General features: G+C 40.7%; 2 protein-coding genes across 11 annotated transcripts in view; one reads left to right on the forward strand and one right to left on the reverse strand.

Annotated features, from left to right (window-relative positions):
* LOC110981120 (kinesin-like protein KIF21A) overlaps nucleotides 1-7,964 on the reverse strand; it is a 47,168-nt gene extending 39,204 nt beyond the window's left edge. For all 10 annotated transcript variants that reach the window (XM_087130950.1, XM_087130946.1, XM_087130954.1 and 7 more), the window contains exon 1: nucleotides 7,558-7,964. In XM_087130950.1, the coding sequence (XP_086987076.1) occupies nucleotides 7,558-7,601 (44 nt within the window). In that variant the 5' untranslated portion in view covers nucleotides 7,602-7,964. The remainder of the gene's footprint in view (nucleotides 1-7,557) is intronic.
* Nucleotides 7,965-10,069: 2,105 nt separating this feature from the next.
* Nucleotides 10,070-18,008, forward strand: LOC110979968 (bifunctional arginine demethylase and lysyl-hydroxylase JMJD6-like). Its single transcript, XM_022236186.2, has 8 exons — nucleotides 10,070-10,376; nucleotides 11,135-11,343; nucleotides 12,259-12,411; nucleotides 12,800-12,996; nucleotides 13,162-13,309; nucleotides 13,679-13,867; nucleotides 14,966-15,150; nucleotides 15,630-18,008. Exons 1-8 carry the CDS (start codon nucleotides 10,322-10,324, stop codon nucleotides 15,814-15,816), a joined length of 1,323 nt encoding a protein of 440 aa, XP_022091878.1. The 5' UTR covers nucleotides 10,070-10,321; the 3' UTR covers nucleotides 15,817-18,008.
* Nucleotides 18,009-18,288: the final 280 nt, after the last annotated feature.

The following is an 18,288-nucleotide window of genomic DNA, read 5'->3' on the forward strand; positions in this document are numbered from 1 at the left end:
ATTCCTTCATCGCGGAAAGAGCACAGATTGGAGATTTTATCGCATTCCATACGATGCGATCTACTCTCAGCACCACGTGCTTGGAAATTGCCACCTCTTTGAGCATGATGCCCTACATACTGTATATACAGGGCAGATAATGTGCGTCCACACGCACACTCACACAGTAGCCAATGCACAGTATGCAAATAGGATTTTGGAGTACGCAAATATTGTAAGGAGGTTTTGTCATCGGCGCTTCATCCGTGTGATGTTGCGGGAAGCCACAGTTGATTTTATACGGCTTTTTGAAGAAGAAGAAGGAAGAAAAAAACAGAAGTACATGTAATCCTTTTTTTTTCAAAATTGCAAAAAGCTAATGATGCACATGTAGCGACCAGTGAGAACTGGCCTTCACAACTGGCATGAAAAGAAAAGTACAGAAAAGAAATGTGGAAGAAAAAAATCCTGGGAATTTCTGGTCAGCTCCTATCCCTTTACAAGTCTCCATCCCTAGCCCTTGAGGCAGGACTACTATTGGTAAGTGTTTTTCTTGCTAAATAATCCAAACTTGCAATCTGAACCTCCTGGGACTGGAGCTGGACAGCCCTTTAATTGCACCCTGTGGACCTGCTGGCTCAAATCCAACAAGGAGTGGGAAAGTTAAGCTAGTGAATGAGAAAGACAGCTGGAACTGGGCATATCACATGAACATGTACCGGTAGGCATACCGGTACAGTGAGGATAATGAATACCGTACTGGGTACATTTATCAATCCAGTCTGGAAGTAACAGTCTGAAAAAACTGAAAGAAGTTCTTATTCCTGACTTTCCAGACTCTGAACAATTTTACTGCATCACCTGTTTTGACATTATATGAAGAATGAGCCCACCAACACGTATTTCATTTTCTTCGTGACTATTTTTTTTTAAATACATGTAGCTGATTATTTTCAACTACTTTTCCATTTCAATGACACTGTAGTATAATATTGTCCTAACCATACATGTGATGTACATGTGCAATTGATGGCAGATATGCAGTACTGTGGTGCAGTACATGTACGTAGGACATGTACAGTGCACCGGTACTTGCTTGTACACTGCATATGAAGCATAACCAGTCGGGACATTCAAGGAAGTGCACTTTTAATATAAACTGAGAGACACAACAGATGGTGAAATTTGTTGGAAGTACAAGAGATTTGCATAGTAATACATTTGCCAAACATTTGCAGTGCCACACGTGTATATGTACATCAACACAGGTGCACAGCTCATTAGGGGAAGGTAGGGGTGTTCCAGTAAGACAGCATGGTTTGTTCATTGTGATTGGACCCACCCCTTCATCTCAATCAAAATGCCCATTGTATCTCTGACTCTACTATCCACATACCAAACAACACATACATACATGTACAGTTCAAGAGCACAATGTACATGTACATGTATACAGTACAGTATACTGAAGTGAGTATCCACCTCGAGCAGAAGCACCCCCTCATGGGTTGAAAAGAGCCATGTTGGACAGAAGTGTTCAATTTGTTGGTAGCGATGAGGCCATGAAACGTGCATGTCCTAGTCATTTGTGAACCAGCAAAGTTCATTTCTGACCAAAGGAGTCTCCAACACTAAGAATATAGCGCCCTCTCTTGGTCCAGCTCAAGGCCCATAGGCCTACAATGTAGGAACATGCAAAAGAACAATGTACATGTACATCTAGTGAGTTGTGACAAGTTGAATTATTCATTAAAAGAAATCTTCCTGCTCAAATATACTGTACAGACTGGGAAGGCAATTAATCAGCGCTTGCTGCAGAAATTCAGGCTGGTAACCTTGTTTTTGCTGAGCAGGAAACAACATGTCAAGTTGCTGTGTTTGCAGCGCTTGGCAATCTTACAAAATTTCAACAGCACCAATACATGCAGTATGACCCTATAAAATGGGGTCAAACTATAACCTTAGTTGGGATCATGTTGGCTTCAGGAGGAAGGAAGTCAGGGCAGTTGCTGGGTAAAGATATCTCATCCCCTCCACTCTCTTGTTTGCAGCTCACAATCAAGCCCTCGCAGCCCAACATAAAAACTACAACTTGAAATAGGTGCAAAGCTGCAAGGAATACACCTGTCAGGTACAGCACCCTTCCAGTTTGTTACACATGATGCGCATCCAATGGCAGATGAATTCATGTCAACCACTCCAATATCAATTTTGCAGAAAAACAACTAATTCACAGAATAAGGTGGAGGGTTTGCAGACACACCGTGTGGAAATCTCTTGGGTGAGTAGGTGTGGTCACATACAAAAGAAAAGAAATTCATAGAACATGTAGAAAGTGACATATTACACTCTAATGTGCCAAATTTGTGTTTTTCAAAATAGATTAAGCTCAGAGAGGTGTTGCTTTTCCTAGCAGGGTCATTCCATGAGGTTGGGGCACAATTTGTGACGGTGCCAATTGTATACATGTATGGGTTCCATAAAAATTAACAGCTACATGTGTTTCCCTGCATGTGGATTCCAAATTAACATTTTTACACATCTTGCAAGGCTGAATATAGAGGTATGTGTTATTTCTACAGAGTAAATGACCTATCTATAAAGGTCATGACAGCTGGTACAAGTTACCCATTTAACTAGGACACCATAACAAATTGCACCCCAACCTCATGGAATGACCCAGCGCTCAAAACTGTACAAGAATACCTGTCATGGTGCCTGTAGATCACACACTTTTAATTTCAATGTCCCCCTCAACTACAAAGTAGGTACTAGTAAATGTAGAGCAGGTACATGTACATAATGTGCACAGGTGCTTCTAGAATTAAGGAGCATTAGAAGCACAAGAGCAGGTTCTTACTATTCCATTTAGATGTGCAACGATTCCAACCAATAAGTCCTTTTGCTGAGTGATATTATGTGGGACATATGTTTTAGGTTCACATAAATACTGTACATGAACATGTCACATTCCATTGTACACACTGTGCACAGTAGGCCTATGGTGAATAACCAGTCAGCATACCATAGAGTAATCTCATCATGGGTGTACCGCACGGTATGACTCACTACTGCATCAAATTAAAAACAATGTACTTCCTACTGATCAGTTCCTGTAAATATCAACCCAATCTTCAGTCTGCCAAGCCATTTCACAGCTTATTCTACATGCATTTTTACATATCATTGTGAATTTAGCTCCTCGTATCAAAGGAGGTATACTTCACTTTTGTGCATTCCATATATGTATAAAATTTCAATTTCCTGCCCGACATGCATTGTATGTAATCTAGGCCTATTGCGTGTGAGCACCAGAACTTTCACTTTTGAGAGATATTGTACCAATCCATCATGTTCCAGGGTAGGTGTATGTAACCTGTCAACAATTCAATGTACCAGTAAATTGTCCAATGTTCAGATTGTGAGTATCTATTCAGCATATTTGCACTGGGTCTATGTACCCTGCTACATGCACTACCGATCTACAGTACATGACAAAAGTACATGCAAATGTACAGGTGCATGACGGGCAGATTGAAAGCTCTGATCTGTCAGCGTCTATGCAAAGCTGCGCACATGAACAGTGTACATGTACACACCCTGAAAGGCCGGATGCATTAAAACAAAACAGACTTTGGGGATTTTTTTCTAGGTCTCCAATCAATTCAGCTTTTCAACAATACACCAGTAAAGTCTAACTGATATTCTCTATCCTTCCTTATTATATCATCAGAAGGTAGACCCTAGATCACTGGTCCAATCTACATGTATTACAACTTCACTGATGAATATTTTGTCTCTGTGCCACATCCATGTGCCCCTACATGTATTTGCATTTAGTGCAGCAGAGTTAAATACATCTTACTAGACTACAGTAATCGTGTACCAGTAATCATGTAGTGCAATATCAGGTCTAGTGATTTGGTAATGCTGTGAGCCATGACAATCGGTAGTACGCATGACCAGTTACACGGACAGGTACATGTACATGCACTGTACCAAACTCACAACCTGACAACAATTCCTGAAATTGGCTTGCCCAAACAGTTTGCAGACCAGGTGTGCACGCTCTGTTGAACCTGTGTTGATTTTCATGACTGGGTTGTTATTATTGTGTCAGACAAACACAACTTTCACAGGAAGGCGGATACTGTGCTGCAGAAAGTGCTGACATTAATGGCAAATTGTTTCCAATCATGGAGGAAGGAACCCAATCAAGGCCACTACGAATCTTGTCCATGGAACCATCCCTTCCCCTACTTATCATAACTATATGTACCAATAATGTACCACTACCACTACCAGTGCACTGTAGTCAGGTAGTGTTACAGGCACATTGTAGGTAAAAGACTTACCAGTACACTTGTGGTAAATTATATGACCTTAGGATGACCTTTTTATAATCCCAGCAGGTAGTTCATCGACAGACCCCTCTCATTTTGCCTACAACTTGTTGGGGTGGCCAAAGTGTGCAGATATCAGAGAGTATTACCTTTTGATCAGTTTTGATTTGCATGTACCGGGTACCTTTAATTTATTCAAAATTGACATTTGCCCCATTAATTCAAATAAGGTTATATTTTCATGTAGAATTTAGAAGTATGAATTATCTGATGGCTGCGTGAGATTTTTAACACTGTGTGAATTATTTTTTGACTTTTGTACCAATGGCCAACCATAGTTTTAGCAGCTACTTGTGGGAATCACATGTACATGACTGATACTCTAAAGAACAGACCCTATTGTAATTGTTAGACCATGGTTAGACCAATCAAAACCTACACACGTATCTGATCGTACATGTACATCAATCCACCTACTCAGGAAGCCCTTTGACAAACATGTACCTACATGTTGAACTTCAAAAAACCATATCCCTGAAGAGCAAGGAAATGACTGCTATCTGTGTAACATCCTCTCAACTTAACATAGTCACAACACTGAAATAATGCAAGCAAAACAACCACTACTTTTTAGCAACAAAATGGGTCTGACATGGTGTTCATCCTGTAAACCATGTCACAATGCAACTGTTTTTGTTGTTTCTGTCTTTTTGATTCATTTTGGACAGTGTTATGGGGAGAGACGGATTCAGCAGGGTCACTTTTGGATAGTGTCACAGCCAGCTCGGGAGAGAGGGGAAGATGGATTCAACCAAAACAGCCAAATTTTTTTTTTAAACTTTGCATGAAGTAGAGATACTCATGATCTATACAAATGTGAAATTCAGTTCGTCCCAATGTATGGTGTTGTTGTGTCTGCTCATTTGAAATTCATGGCCACACGATATCAGAAACAAATTTGTTGAGGGATTCATCCCCCAGCCCCCCCCCCTTTCTTTTATGATTAAAATCACATTTGCTTCATGCCAAAAATCCAATAATTCTGTGTTTGTCAAGAATGGGTAAGTATGTACCGGTACATGTACATGTATGCGGTGCAGGAAATCTGCTCGCAACGTCAGCCCGATCAGCACGGCTGTGTCTCATCCGACCGTCTGTCCACTTGTCATAAGGACAAGCCAAAATAATTATAGACAGCCACTTTTTGTTTGTACACATGTACAAAATTTGCAAAAGCCAATTTTTCATAAAATTTACATAATGGTTACATGCACATGTAAGTGTTTGTTGTGCGTGGACAGGTACCGTAGGGTTTAACCTTTGCTGGGAGGGAAAGACAGATCATTCAAACCTAAATGAAATTCTGGCAGCTGTTTGTCAACCACTATGCTCTGAACATGTTCAATTACGCATGATATCAGGTGCTTTGTTTGAAGTACATTGTACGGTATTTTGCAGTCTGAAATATATTCAATGTCCATTGTATCAGTCTGAATTGGAATGCCAAAATTAAATTTTTGAGAGTGTCATAAACATGAACAAATTTCAAAGGGGTGCATGTCTAGGGGAATTTTAGCAAGGAGAGGGAATTTGATACATGAATGAATCTACATGTAGGAAAACCAGGTTAAAATAGGAGGATGGGGTAAAATTTTAGGAATGAAAAGGTTTCAGTTCCATTAACATCTGGCAGGAACACGTTTAAAACGTCGGATAAACTTGTGTTGTTTGTTCATACGAAATTATGAAGGTCCAACAAATGAATACATGTATCATCTCCTCACAGAGACTTTGTTTGCCATGCCCATACAAAGGTAGAGCCCAAATGGGCCCAATTTTACGGCACTGTTTACTGCAAGCCAAAAATTGGCGCTTACTATAGTAGAAACTTCTGTGCTTACAACGAAACTACATGTATTTCGCCGGTTAGCAAGGAATTTTGGCTTGTGCGCATGCATACATCCCGTAACTAGGGATCCTGTGCTTCAATGGTTCGTGCAGCATTTTTCTGCTAATGCCATTAGCACAGAATGCAGATCGTTAGTGCAAAATTCTGCGCTAAGCAACATCATGAAACTGGGTCATGATCTTTCTCTAGAAACAAGAAAAAAAACTTCCATGTGCATGTACAAAGCGACAATCACAGTTACAAACTTTAAACGTGTTAACCCTAACCTTCCCCAACCACACAGAATTAAACAGTGGTAAAGTGTTTAATTCTGTGGGGATAGGTCTGGTAGGCCCATACCAGCTGGCTTTTGCATTGGGTTTGGCATACCTCCGAAAAACAAAGTCCACCAGCCTCTGTGCACAAAGTCCCATAGGGGTGTTTAACTTTTTGTGAATGAGGAAGGTTAGGGCCAGCAAGGGGGGGGGGGGGCTAGGGTTTAATGGAGAAACACATAGAGGCTGTCAGGAAAAAGTAAGCAGGTGGAAATGATGAGGTACTGGTTTATTTCTTACTTCCCCTAAAAGAGGACGGCTACATGGCACAGAGGTTTTTCCTTAACAAATGACGCTTAGTAGTAACATATCTGTAACCGTATTGTTGCTAGGTCCCTAATTTTGCCACCTTTGATTATCAAGTTTTATTGGATTTCACAGTAAGTAAGCAGGTAAGTGGCGCAATAAGGGACCTGGCGACCATATCATGGTCACGGGCAGTAGACTTAGTACATGTACTTATGTTACGCCCCAACTATAGCATAAGTCCCAACTATAGTTGGGACGGTCCAAACTGTAATGCTGCAGTTAGGCTGGCCCAACTATTGTTGACCAATGCCTGTGGGAAATGTCTCAACATTATCCAAGTCAGTGTGTCTCACACTTGACACAATTCATCTAAAATGTGGCACTTAGCCCTATGACCAATGACATGACATTTGCAAACAATATGACTTTGGCACATGCTGGGCACATCATGCACACAGGACCTCTCTACTGTAGTTGGGCCGGCCCAACTGTAGCACTCTAGTTGGGACGGGCCCAACTATAGTTGGGACTGATGCTATAGTTGGGGCGTAACACCTACAGTACAGGCCTAATTAATTAATTGTCTGCAGTTCATGCAGTTTGGCCTAAATCATAGGCCTAGGGCCTACATGATATTTGATTGAATTATGACATCAGTATTTGACCCCCAAAAATGACAGAAAGGCGTCTAGCCTGGACGGTTGGCCTAGTATGGTACAGTAGATCATTAGATTAATAGATGTACTAGTCACAGACATCTTACCTCAATGCCACACGTACGCTTGAGTCGTCTTTTGGATCAGGCATGGTGTCAACTTCTATCAAACAAGAACAACCGATTGTAAAGTACAGTTGAAGACTTCTTGAAGTTACAGCGTGAATGCCTGCGACATGTACAAAATCACTGCAGCCCAAGTGACTGTGCAAACCGCGTCCTACACATGTAAATTAATGTTTTCCTGTCGTCCCTACTTCACATAAACTCTGATTTCCGACTTGTCTGTCTCGCGACGGCTTTTAATCCCCTAGTTGATAGGTCAAGCCATGGTTACTCAGTCATTTATGCTACTTGTTGTTGCTGTTACTTGACATTTTCGCCGAAAACTTGGAGAAACATTGCAGAGATTTAAAGCGCACATTTGCCGCGGGAGCGGCTGCTCCGGTCGATTAAAAAAACACTGGTAAGCGGTGAAATATCGCATGCACAATATTGCAAAGTATGGAAACAGGATACCAGTGACTTATTAAGAATCCTTGAGGGCGCTGTTTACGTTAAGTGGGCCAGGGCGCCGCCGGGCTATGGAGAGGTACTTGGTGTATTGTTGCTCAGCACTAGCACCCCCAAATAGTAGGGAAACCCATGCGCTCAGTTCTACCCCCGCGCCTCTATGCAAAAGGCCTAAAGGTTGGAGGTTATCAAGTTGTGAACGAAATACTCCGAGTTTGAAGCAACAAAGCTCAAATTCGTGATTTAGAAAATATCTACAGGAGTGCTTCCAATTATAGCACCTCTCGTTGTCCTATGGGATTCACAAAATATTGATGACCAGTGCGCGTAGAAATCTAGCCATTATCATCAAGATTGAGCGGATGATTGCACCCATTCCAAGGCCTAATTGAAGTTTTGATCTCTTCTCAGAAACCTGCCTGGGCCTCAGTTTGACAGTCCAGTTTTCGTATGCTGTCGTCCAAGAACAACATGCCGATTTTGTTGATACATCTGTCCTGTACGTCACTTGGCTCTGTGTACGCCAACAGCGGACGCACAAGGAACATTCTTGTTTTATTTTATCAAATTGAAAGTGCTCATTATACAAGCACAACCTTCATTAAATGACGGAATACCATTCCAATTTCAGATTTGGTAACATTTCCTTTCATCCTTGACAGGACGTTTCAGTGGTCACATTTCCCCAAAGCAGACTTGTTTTGTCATGATACGTAACTTACCGTTTTAATAGAGCAGTTTGCAACCACCGAGTCGTTTTTTAAAAATCAGTTTAAAGTTGTTTCCCAGAGGTGGCATCAAGCCTTGAGTCATTTTTTGCAAGTCCAAGTCAAGTCACAAGTCAAAGCTGGTTTTTACAAGTCAAGTCACAAGTCACAAAATACACTGTAGCGACTCGAGTCCAAGACACGTTATGACTGGAGTCAGCAACTCTGTCGTTTTCCTTTCTGTAAAGAAAACGGCTCGACCAGTCTATTGTGAATTTCTTAATCAAATTGCAATACCACGCAAGTTACCACAAATAGATATGGCTATCGTGACGTAATAGATAGGCCTATCTTCAACTAGACGCAGGATTTTCATTTCTCTTTCTTAAAAATGTAATGTCCGGAACAGAACGAAAAGTTAAGTCAAATAAAGTAATGGTAATTCTCTACTTGAATTTCGTATGTTTAATTTCAATGAAATATAATTTGCTAAAAATTAATGTAGAATGAGTACCGTGTATGGGCCACAGCTAAGCAGGAACTATGTGCAAAAGTAGGAAGATTAAATGTTGAATCCAGAGTAGGCCTAACTGAATTGAAAGTAAGTCTGTGTTTAGTACGTCTTTGGATCGAGGTATATACGCGCATTTAAATCCGTCCACATTGTTTGTTTTCAGGCAATTCGCTCGTCAGGACGCTGGGAATCGTTTTTGAGCTCTCATTGGCCAAATTTTTAAGACCTTTGACCGAGAGGTCATTAATTCCTTTGTAAACATTCTTGGGTAAATCATTTTATCCTTAGATTTTGCTAATTGTCACGGAAATTAGTTTCGGATTAAGAATTGTCATCAAATGAGTCGCTTTCGCACCTGTGCTTAAATCTCGCAATGTTTTGCCCGTCTAAAAATGTGACCCCGTGTGACGTATTTCCTTCACAAAAATACGTGAAACGGATTAGCCCTTCCCAGCGTCCTGTGTGGGCGCTGGATGACAAGTGAAATAGATAGGTGGATATTTTTGACGTGTCTACAATGAATTAATGAATTTCATTCAGGGTTGATGGAAATATTTCTTGAAAAATTAATTTAAGTCTAAATTTGTCATTTTTACAATCGTTATTTCCTTTTAACGTAATTTTTCTCATCCTTTTCCTACCATAACATGTAATGATATGAGAAGTAATATCCGAAAACGAATAATAGAAATATTGTATGAAGCATAAAAAATACTTTTTAAGTGGATAGAGGTTGAAGTTGGGCTAGAAGTATTAATTATGGAAGAGAAACGTCACTTGAGGGCGTCCTTCAGGCGGGAGCCAGTGAAGAAATCCCATTGCTCAAGCTGAATGCCGTTCGCTGGTTTCGAAACACGTGTAATTTTTATCATTTCGTCGAATACTTACTTGTTCTTGGCAACTCGCTGCATTCAGCTGAAACCTGGCTACGTCACATAGGCCCCCCCTCACTTTCTAAATTGATAGAATTTTAGGCATTTTACTGATTGTCAACAGAATCTGCTTAAACTGAATTCTTTGCAAGCAGGAAGACAGGTGATATTTTTGACCTGGTTTTATCAGGACAGGTCAAGTTTGAATGGACGAGAAGTGTCGACGGAGAGTATGGAGCGCAAAACGGGCAGCAAGACCAGGTAGGGTTGAAAAATTTCTCTAACTGTTTAGGCTTAATAGGCCTACCTCGGAAAGAGTTCCATACACGGATAATATCCCCTAAAGACTTGATGTCCCCATCATGTCCATACATAAGTACATGTAGGCTACATGTCATGCTACGAGAACTGTCTGAAAAGGGAATGACTGGTTCCAGATAGAAAAAAACATCGTCCATAAAAGTTTATTTCAGGAGGGAAGAAACCAAGGCATTTACACAGAAAACACTCAGAAATTTTCAGACCAGTCTCATAGGCTTATGAACAGTGACATCCATGTATGGAACTCTTTCCCTGAAAGACCCAAGACTGTTCCAGGAAAATGCTTCAGAAATTTCTCAGCTAAACTTAGGCTAAGTAAAGTTCATTTTGGGGACATTTTATCACTTTGTGACGGCTGTTGTTATATCGTTGAATTTAAAAGAGTAAATTTGTGTTGTCCGTATATGGAACTCTTTCCAATAGCTCAATATTTTCTCTGCTAAATTTGACTTTTTGGGATATCTTATTACTTTTAGATGCTAATTGTAAAGTGGCTCACTGTAGGAAGGAAACTTATTCATGTTAGTGACACCATGGAGCTATAATAGGAGCTCCATGGTGACATCACGGAATTCTTTCCCAAATAGAGTTCATAGTCAAAAGGTGTTCATTGGACTCAGTCTCAGGTGTGTTATGATGTGAATGAAAAGTAAAACTTCCTGTTGAAATTCTCAGGCATCTGTTATTTTCAACTTCAGAGCTCCGAGATTCCCACGATTGGGAAAAGCAGAATTACCACCGCACCTTTGACCTTTCGGCTAGTGGCATCACAGAAGGGGTCACGCGAGTAGACTCCACACAGATTTCTCTAGAGGAGTTCATCAATAAATTTGAGAGACCAGCAATTCCTTGTGTATTGACCAATGATCAGACTGATTGGCCGGCCAAGGAGAAATGGACACCTGAGGTAAACAAAAATACCATGGTTAACGTAATACATGTGATAGATACTGTCAACTCTTCATAGTACGAGCTTGGATAGGATGAAATTCAGGTTTAGACAAGCCTCGATCAAAGTGTGTACATTCCCATGAGAAAAAGTCGTTGATATGAGCTTGGGTGATACGAGATTTGGGTAAAGAGGACTTCTTTTTTGTTTTTTTGTCTTGGTCCACTCGAGTGAAATGAATTGTTATCTATTCAGTTAGCATGGCATTTGAAAACAACTCAAGTCAATGAACCCATTCAAAAGGTGCCACTGTACTGGGAAGGGTGATGAGCCGTCTAAACCAGAGCTACAATTTGGAGGCATTTGAGGTTCCCATAATTACAGCAGCCATAATATCTTCTCTATAGTTGGAGTAGACTGGTTCCTACTACTTCTGTTAAAGTACAAGAGACAGGAACCAGGAATGGAATGAATATACACACTCTGACCTGTGTGATCCCCCAATATTGGATAGTCCAAAGGCTGTTTCATTCTTCAGACAGCAAACGTTTGCAGTGAATTTCGCTTGATTTGATTTGGGGTTTACAAATTTGCAAATCAATTGTTCAATCTGATGTCACAGAATTGGAATTCGTGTTCGCTTTCACAACAGTCCCATATCTTCTGATTTCATTATGATTTTACTTACATCCTAGGAGGTTAGGGTTAAATATGTACATGTTGCAGCCACAAGGCCTGAGTTTGGAGACTGGGATTGGGGATTTGGGAGTTTGGGATTTAAAATTTGCTGTTGCAAACTTAAATTGAGTTGAATTTGGACAAAAATTGCTGTTTCAGTAAGGAAAGATCACTATGCCCATATCTGGTAATACTCTAGACTGTTCATAATGACGTCACAACAGTGACCCAACAGTGATCTCTTGCTTTTTACAGCGGCTGGCTAAAAAGTACAGGAACCAACGCTTCAAATGTGGAGAGGATGACGAAGGCTACTCCGTCAAAATGAAAATGAAATATTACATCAAATATGCAGCCAACAATAGAGACGACAGTCCACTCTACATCTTTGACAGCAGCTTTGCAGAGGTAAATCAGAAATTCAGTATTCATGAATCAAACAGCGACTATATTCTGCAGTCTAGAGAATATGTTCAATAGGTTGAAAATCCTGTTGAAACTGCCTGTAGTCCTCGATAAGCCCCTAGCTTGACCAAGAGAGGGAGCAGTTTTAGCAACGGAGGCTCGTTTGGTTGGAACTGAACTTCGCTGGTTCACAAACGGCTATGAAATGTATGCGTTACGGTCGCATCGCTACCAACAAAATGAACACTCCCAGTCAACTCAGCTCAGAGGGGGTGCTTCTGCTCGAGGCTGATACTTTGAAAACCTTTCACTTTGCTAAATAGTTTGGACCCTTTTAATTGTTAACCTGTTGGTAGCAAGATTTGTTGTATTCTTTTAATTTTGAAAGCAGCATAGCAAACAGAAGCAACTTCTGAGTGACTACATCGTGCCCAAGTTCTTTCGGGATGACCTGTTTAAGTACGTCGGGGAAGACCGGCGACCACCGTATCGCTGGATTGTCATTGGTCCTGCACGCTCGGGTACTGGCATCCACATTGATCCGCTGGGAACCAGCGCTTGGAATGCACTCATCAGAGGTCATAAAAGGTACAAATGACTTTCGAGTCTTCCTTGTTGGCTTGTCTCATGATTTGGAACAACCCGTTGCCTTCAATAAGCAATTCCTAAAAATTGACGGTCACTTTCCAATTTTTACAGCATTGCTAATGTTCTTGTTATCACAACCAAGAAATTGTTTTTCCATCTCATCAGGTGGGTCATGTTCCCTACTCACACTCCAAAGGAATTACTGAAAGTGAAGCAAGAAGAGGGAGGCAGACAGAGAGATGAGGCAATTACGTGGTTCAATGTAATCTATCCACGATGCAAACTACCATCTTGGCCAAAGGACTGTCAACCAGTAGGTAGATGCTTCCTGCTAGAAGTTGCATATTCCAATTTTATTTATGATTGACATTGACAAAGAGCATTTCCGAACAAGGTGACAGCAGCAACAATAAGTTGATACTCCTGGCCGTTGACGCAGTAAAAAATATTGTAATAAGCCCCATTCCTGTCAAAATTCAGGCATTGCAGTGGAGAGGCGCTGGCGTGAAAACATGAGATATTGTACCCCGGAAGAGTCACTCGGTGTTTTATCCACCTCATATAATCAAAAGAATTTGAAACCAAAATATTTAGTGTGGGTGTCAATTCTTGCCAGATATTGGATCATCATTTACTCAACTATGTTTGTTTAATCACAAGAATGCTTACATTTCTTGTTCAGCTGGAGATTATCCAAGGGCCAGGCGAGACTGTCTTTGTCCCTGGAGGATGGTGGCATGTGGTCATCAACCTAGACATGACCATCGCTGTCACTCAGAACTTCTCCAGTCAGACCAACTTTCCGACTGTCTGGCACAAGACCGTCCGAGGCCGGCCTAAACTGTCCAAGAAATGGCTAGTTGCCCTCAAGGTGGGTGATTATTTAAATGCTAGGTCACTGTGCTTGGTTGAAGTTGTTGGATTGCTAACTCATGACTTGTGACTTGGCATTCAGTTTGACTTGATTACACCCACTTGTTTGATGAGTGAAAAGTCAAAGGTAGGTAGTGAAATGGATATGTCACACAGAGGATTATGTGGATAAAAGACGTCCTCGTGCTGCATTTGTTTGCTCTTAACCTTTCTGGTTCTGAATGACGCACACTTCAGAACATCAGAAGGGCTGTATTCACATTGTGGATTCTGCGGTTATATGGCTACAAGACAAATCTGTTGGCTTACCGTAAAGATTAACCAAAGCCAACAGCCGTCCTCTTGAGATGACCTTTTTCCACGGAATGAAAATCCTAGTAGCCATAATAAGGATGAATCAGCCCAGTCATAAGGGATTTAGTCTGTTGCTCTGAGCAACCCACTGAGTGGTCCTAACTGAAGGTAACCAGTCCCATTTGTGACTCTATCTTTTGGTCAATTCATGCTTGGTGTGAAAGCGAATACAAATGTGATTTGGTGATGTCTGATCAAACATTTACGATGCAAATACACAGTAGTTGAACACAATGCAACAAATTCTGCTGCATACGTTTTGTGATGTTGAATGTGCTTCCCTTTGTAATCCCCTGAAGTATGAACTGGCATTTTCCGTAGAATTATGCTTTTGTCAGCAGAGAGGGAAACCATAGAGACCAGAGCCAATAAGGTGACTTACCAAGGGTAATTGGTCTTTGAATTTTGGCATTCGTAGCCTCAGTTGCTGACAACAATATGAGCCCCGAGCTGGACCAAGAGAGGGCGCAATTTTCCGAGCAACGCCAGCTCCTATGGAAGGAACTGCACTTCACTGGTGCACAAATGACTATGAAATGCACGTATTACAGTCGCATCACTGCCAACAAAATGAACTCTCCCCACTAACATGACTCCTTTCAACCCATGAAAGTGTTTCTACTTGAGATGGATATTGCTTTCGACAGGGTGTTAGGTTGTTTCTGAATTAATTACCAAAGGCTAATGTAAAGCCGTGTAACTTGCCACAGTGCCTTACTGTTGAGTTTGCCTTTTCCAACAGAGAGAGAAGCCTGAGTTAGCAGCCGTAGCCGATAAGGTGGATCTATCCCGACCCTCTGGCCTTCAATCTGACAGTAGCAGCTCATCTAGTTCTAGTTCCTCTAGCAGCGATAGTGCATGCTCTTGCTGCGGCCATAGTGCCTCGAACAGTGACAGCAACAATGAATCAGACAGGCGAACCAAGCGGTAAATGATCAATAGCACTTGCAGACAGTCAGTAGTACATTTCCTGTTCACGTGGATCATGTACAGCAAGTTGACAATTTTGACGTGTATACCAGACCCATTTTCTTTCAGTCCTGGCAGGAGTGCTTATGGTTGTTATTATTTAGTCTTTCCGGTAATGACACCAAGGATTCCTCAAAAGCGCCCTCGTTACCGTCGCTCACAAGCCTGAGGAAACCTGTAGAAAGAATACAATGAGAAGCAATTTGAACTTTCAGAGGTGGAAGAAACCCCCAGAAAAATTTTCTGGGTAAAACCCACGGAATCACGTAGAGAATGAAAACCCAATCCGCTTGTGGATCAAGCCGGGACTCTAACCGGGCCGCATAGTTGAAAGACAAGGAAAGCAGCACGAAGCCAACCCGGCCCACCGGATTGATATAAAGTCCCTATTGACGGATATAAATTTGTCCATTTGTCCCCTCTCTTCTTGTACTCAGCCGCAAGATTTCAGTGTCCGCAAGCTCTCCTGATAGCACTCTTAACGACGATGTTGTGGAGCCAACTCCAGAGAATTTCACTCAGCCACACCCTTGGACACGCGACCAATCACAGTTACTGTCTCATCCCCAGCAGTCCAGTGCTTCACCAGCTGACCAATCAGGTGAGGCGTACCATAGCAGATAATGAAGGCATGTAGTACCTGTATGTGGTTAATATGCAAGGTGCTACACATCCAGCCAATCATATTACATTGTACAGAGCCTATAAAGCTAAAGCATATAACAAATGGGTGATGTAATCCAAGCTCGAGTCTATCACACGTCCCTGTAAGTCCATCACAAGGCATTCAGTCTGAAGCCAATTCACAAGCTATTCAAATGAGCTGTGACAAAAGCATTCCTTTGTCATTGTTCACCCTGTTACTTGTGACTGGCCTTGTGAAGCGACTTGTGACTGGACTTGTGAAGGGATTTGTGACTGGACTTGTGAAGGGACTTATGACTGGCCTTGTGAAGGGATTTGTGACTGGACTTGTGAAGGGACTTCTGACTGAATCCTGTGATGGCTCGAATACAACATTGCCTCATCAAGTCATCTGTGTGCTCACTGAATTGCGACCTACCGGAATTCTAAGACCTCATTTTTTGACACATTTGGGCATTAAGATAAGAAGGTTAACTTTAATGGTCCATTGTTGCCTTGAATTAATTTTGAGCAATTTTTTTCACTGCAAGGAGAACCTATTTGGCATAGTGGGAATAGGGCTTGGTCGAATATCCGGATATTCGATCAAGTATCAAATAATCCAATTTTATTCTCCGAATTTGAACATTCGAATGCAAAATTCATGAAAACAAAGGGAGAGTTTTCTTTCGTTTTAAATGAGAACATTTGCACTGTGGAAGCTTGTTTCAAGCAGATTCAAATGAAAAGTGACAAAGATCTTACTACGATTCAAAAATTAATTTATTCATTACAAAATTTTAAAGGACAAGAAGTATTGTTCATCTCTAAATCTTGCTAAATCATGGCTGGAGATACTCCTAGATGTGAGAAGCTATTGATTAAAATGTACAGTTTTGTGCGTTATTGCAACTGATTTTGTATATGGATTGTTCATCAACAATCTGCCGGATATTCAATCGAATTGAAGGTCGAATATTCAAATAGTGAACTATTCAAATTGACTCAGCTCTAAGTGGGAATTATTTGCAATCTGCCCCAATTTTGAAATGCCTGGAATGTAACAAAGACAAGATTGATGGTAGATTTCTTAATTCCTAGTGTAAACTGTTCTCAAAATCAGGGATGTAATAAGGTGGGGCTCACAAGCACCACATTATCTTTTATGGTTGTACCTGGCCAAATTCAGTGGGTACTGGACTCCATTTCAGGGGTTTGTTACCTCAAATCTCCTGTGAGGTTTTCCTGAATCAGAAAAGCCTCATTGGTTGAGTTATTGCATCTTAATTCATGTTATTTAATGACAACTATAATGAGATATATATACATGTACATTTTCCTGTTTCTCAGAAATGGTCAGTGTCAGATATGTGAATTCTTCAATTTCCCAGAGTTAAAACTGCATGTCAGCTGGTCAAAAGAAACTGTGATATTTGTGTGATGTGTTGAAATGGCCTTCAATTTTTTTATACAGATTTGAATGAAGAATTGTAGTTATTAATGTCAGTCAGATTTGAAGTCTAGAGTGAATAAGTACTGTAAGCAGCCTGGATGGTTCATACAATCTGATTGGATACAAATTCATATTGGGATAGTTCGTTGTATGTGATTGGCTTAGAAGTAGTCACATTAGTATAGTTCATTCTTTCTGATTGGCTAAGAGGTAATCAAATAAAAGTAACTTATATTCTGATTGGTCACACTTGGACTTAATGTGTTGTTCATCAAACCTGGTTGGTTACTAAGTAGTCACATGATAATGTTTCAAGTCCAATTGCTCAAGACTTCAGACATACATGTATATTGATGATAACCCTAACATTCACGTTTTTTTCCGCAACAGGTAACAGTAGATGTATTATACATGTAACTTTTGAGTCAGTTCCATGTTATGAAGCATTTCTTGTCACAGAGTATGTTTGGCCTTTATATAGTTTTTCCCGAATGGTGATACCGGTCTATAAATAGAACTTTAAGTTGTACTGTCTTTATCAAGACCAACGTTTAATGGCATGATTGCCTTTCCAAAGCTTCAAAGGAATACCAATGACCACAACCTTCTTATGACCCATGTTGGTACCTTTTATTGGACAGGTGTGCTCATGTATTTCATACTTTTGTCGCTATATCGCATGGTTTTTTTATTTGCCTTGACCTGTGATGAATAAATACCTGTCAGTGTTTTCATATTATTTGATGGTCATTATTGATTGTTGTTCTGTATGGCATAGTTTTGAGTAATATATTCAATCTAATATAGGTGGACATTTGATAAACATGTTATACTATGGATATATTTATTCTGCTCTGTTTGTTAGTATGTGACAGATTCTTAGCCGAGGTGTCTACGTTTTGGACGCCTTAAGTTCTAAAGCTGGCGTATAAAAAAAGCTCAATCTGGAACCTTGACGGTAACTTGCCATTATAGGCCTACATGTAGATACATTTAAATGAGCAGCGCATGCCCAGTAT

Source organism: Acanthaster planci, linkage group LG21 (genome assembly GCF_054643075.1).
Source record: "Acanthaster planci isolate LZ-2023a linkage group LG21, COTS_SCS, whole genome shotgun sequence".
Classification (NCBI taxonomy): Eukaryota; Metazoa; Echinodermata; class Asteroidea; order Valvatida; family Acanthasteridae; genus Acanthaster; species Acanthaster planci.

Coding starts and splice junctions, on each gene's coding strand:
- LOC110979968 (XM_022236186.2), top strand. CDS start 10,322: ATGGACGAGAAGTGTCGACGGAGAGTATGGAGCGCAAAACGGGCAGCA. Junction 12,412..12,799: donor TTGACAGCAGCTTTGCAGAG/GTAAATCAGAAA, acceptor TTTTGAAAGCAG/CATAGCAAACAGAAGCAACT. Junction 13,310..13,678: donor GGCCAAAGGACTGTCAACCA/GTAGGTAGATGC, acceptor TTTCTTGTTCAG/CTGGAGATTATCCAAGGGCC.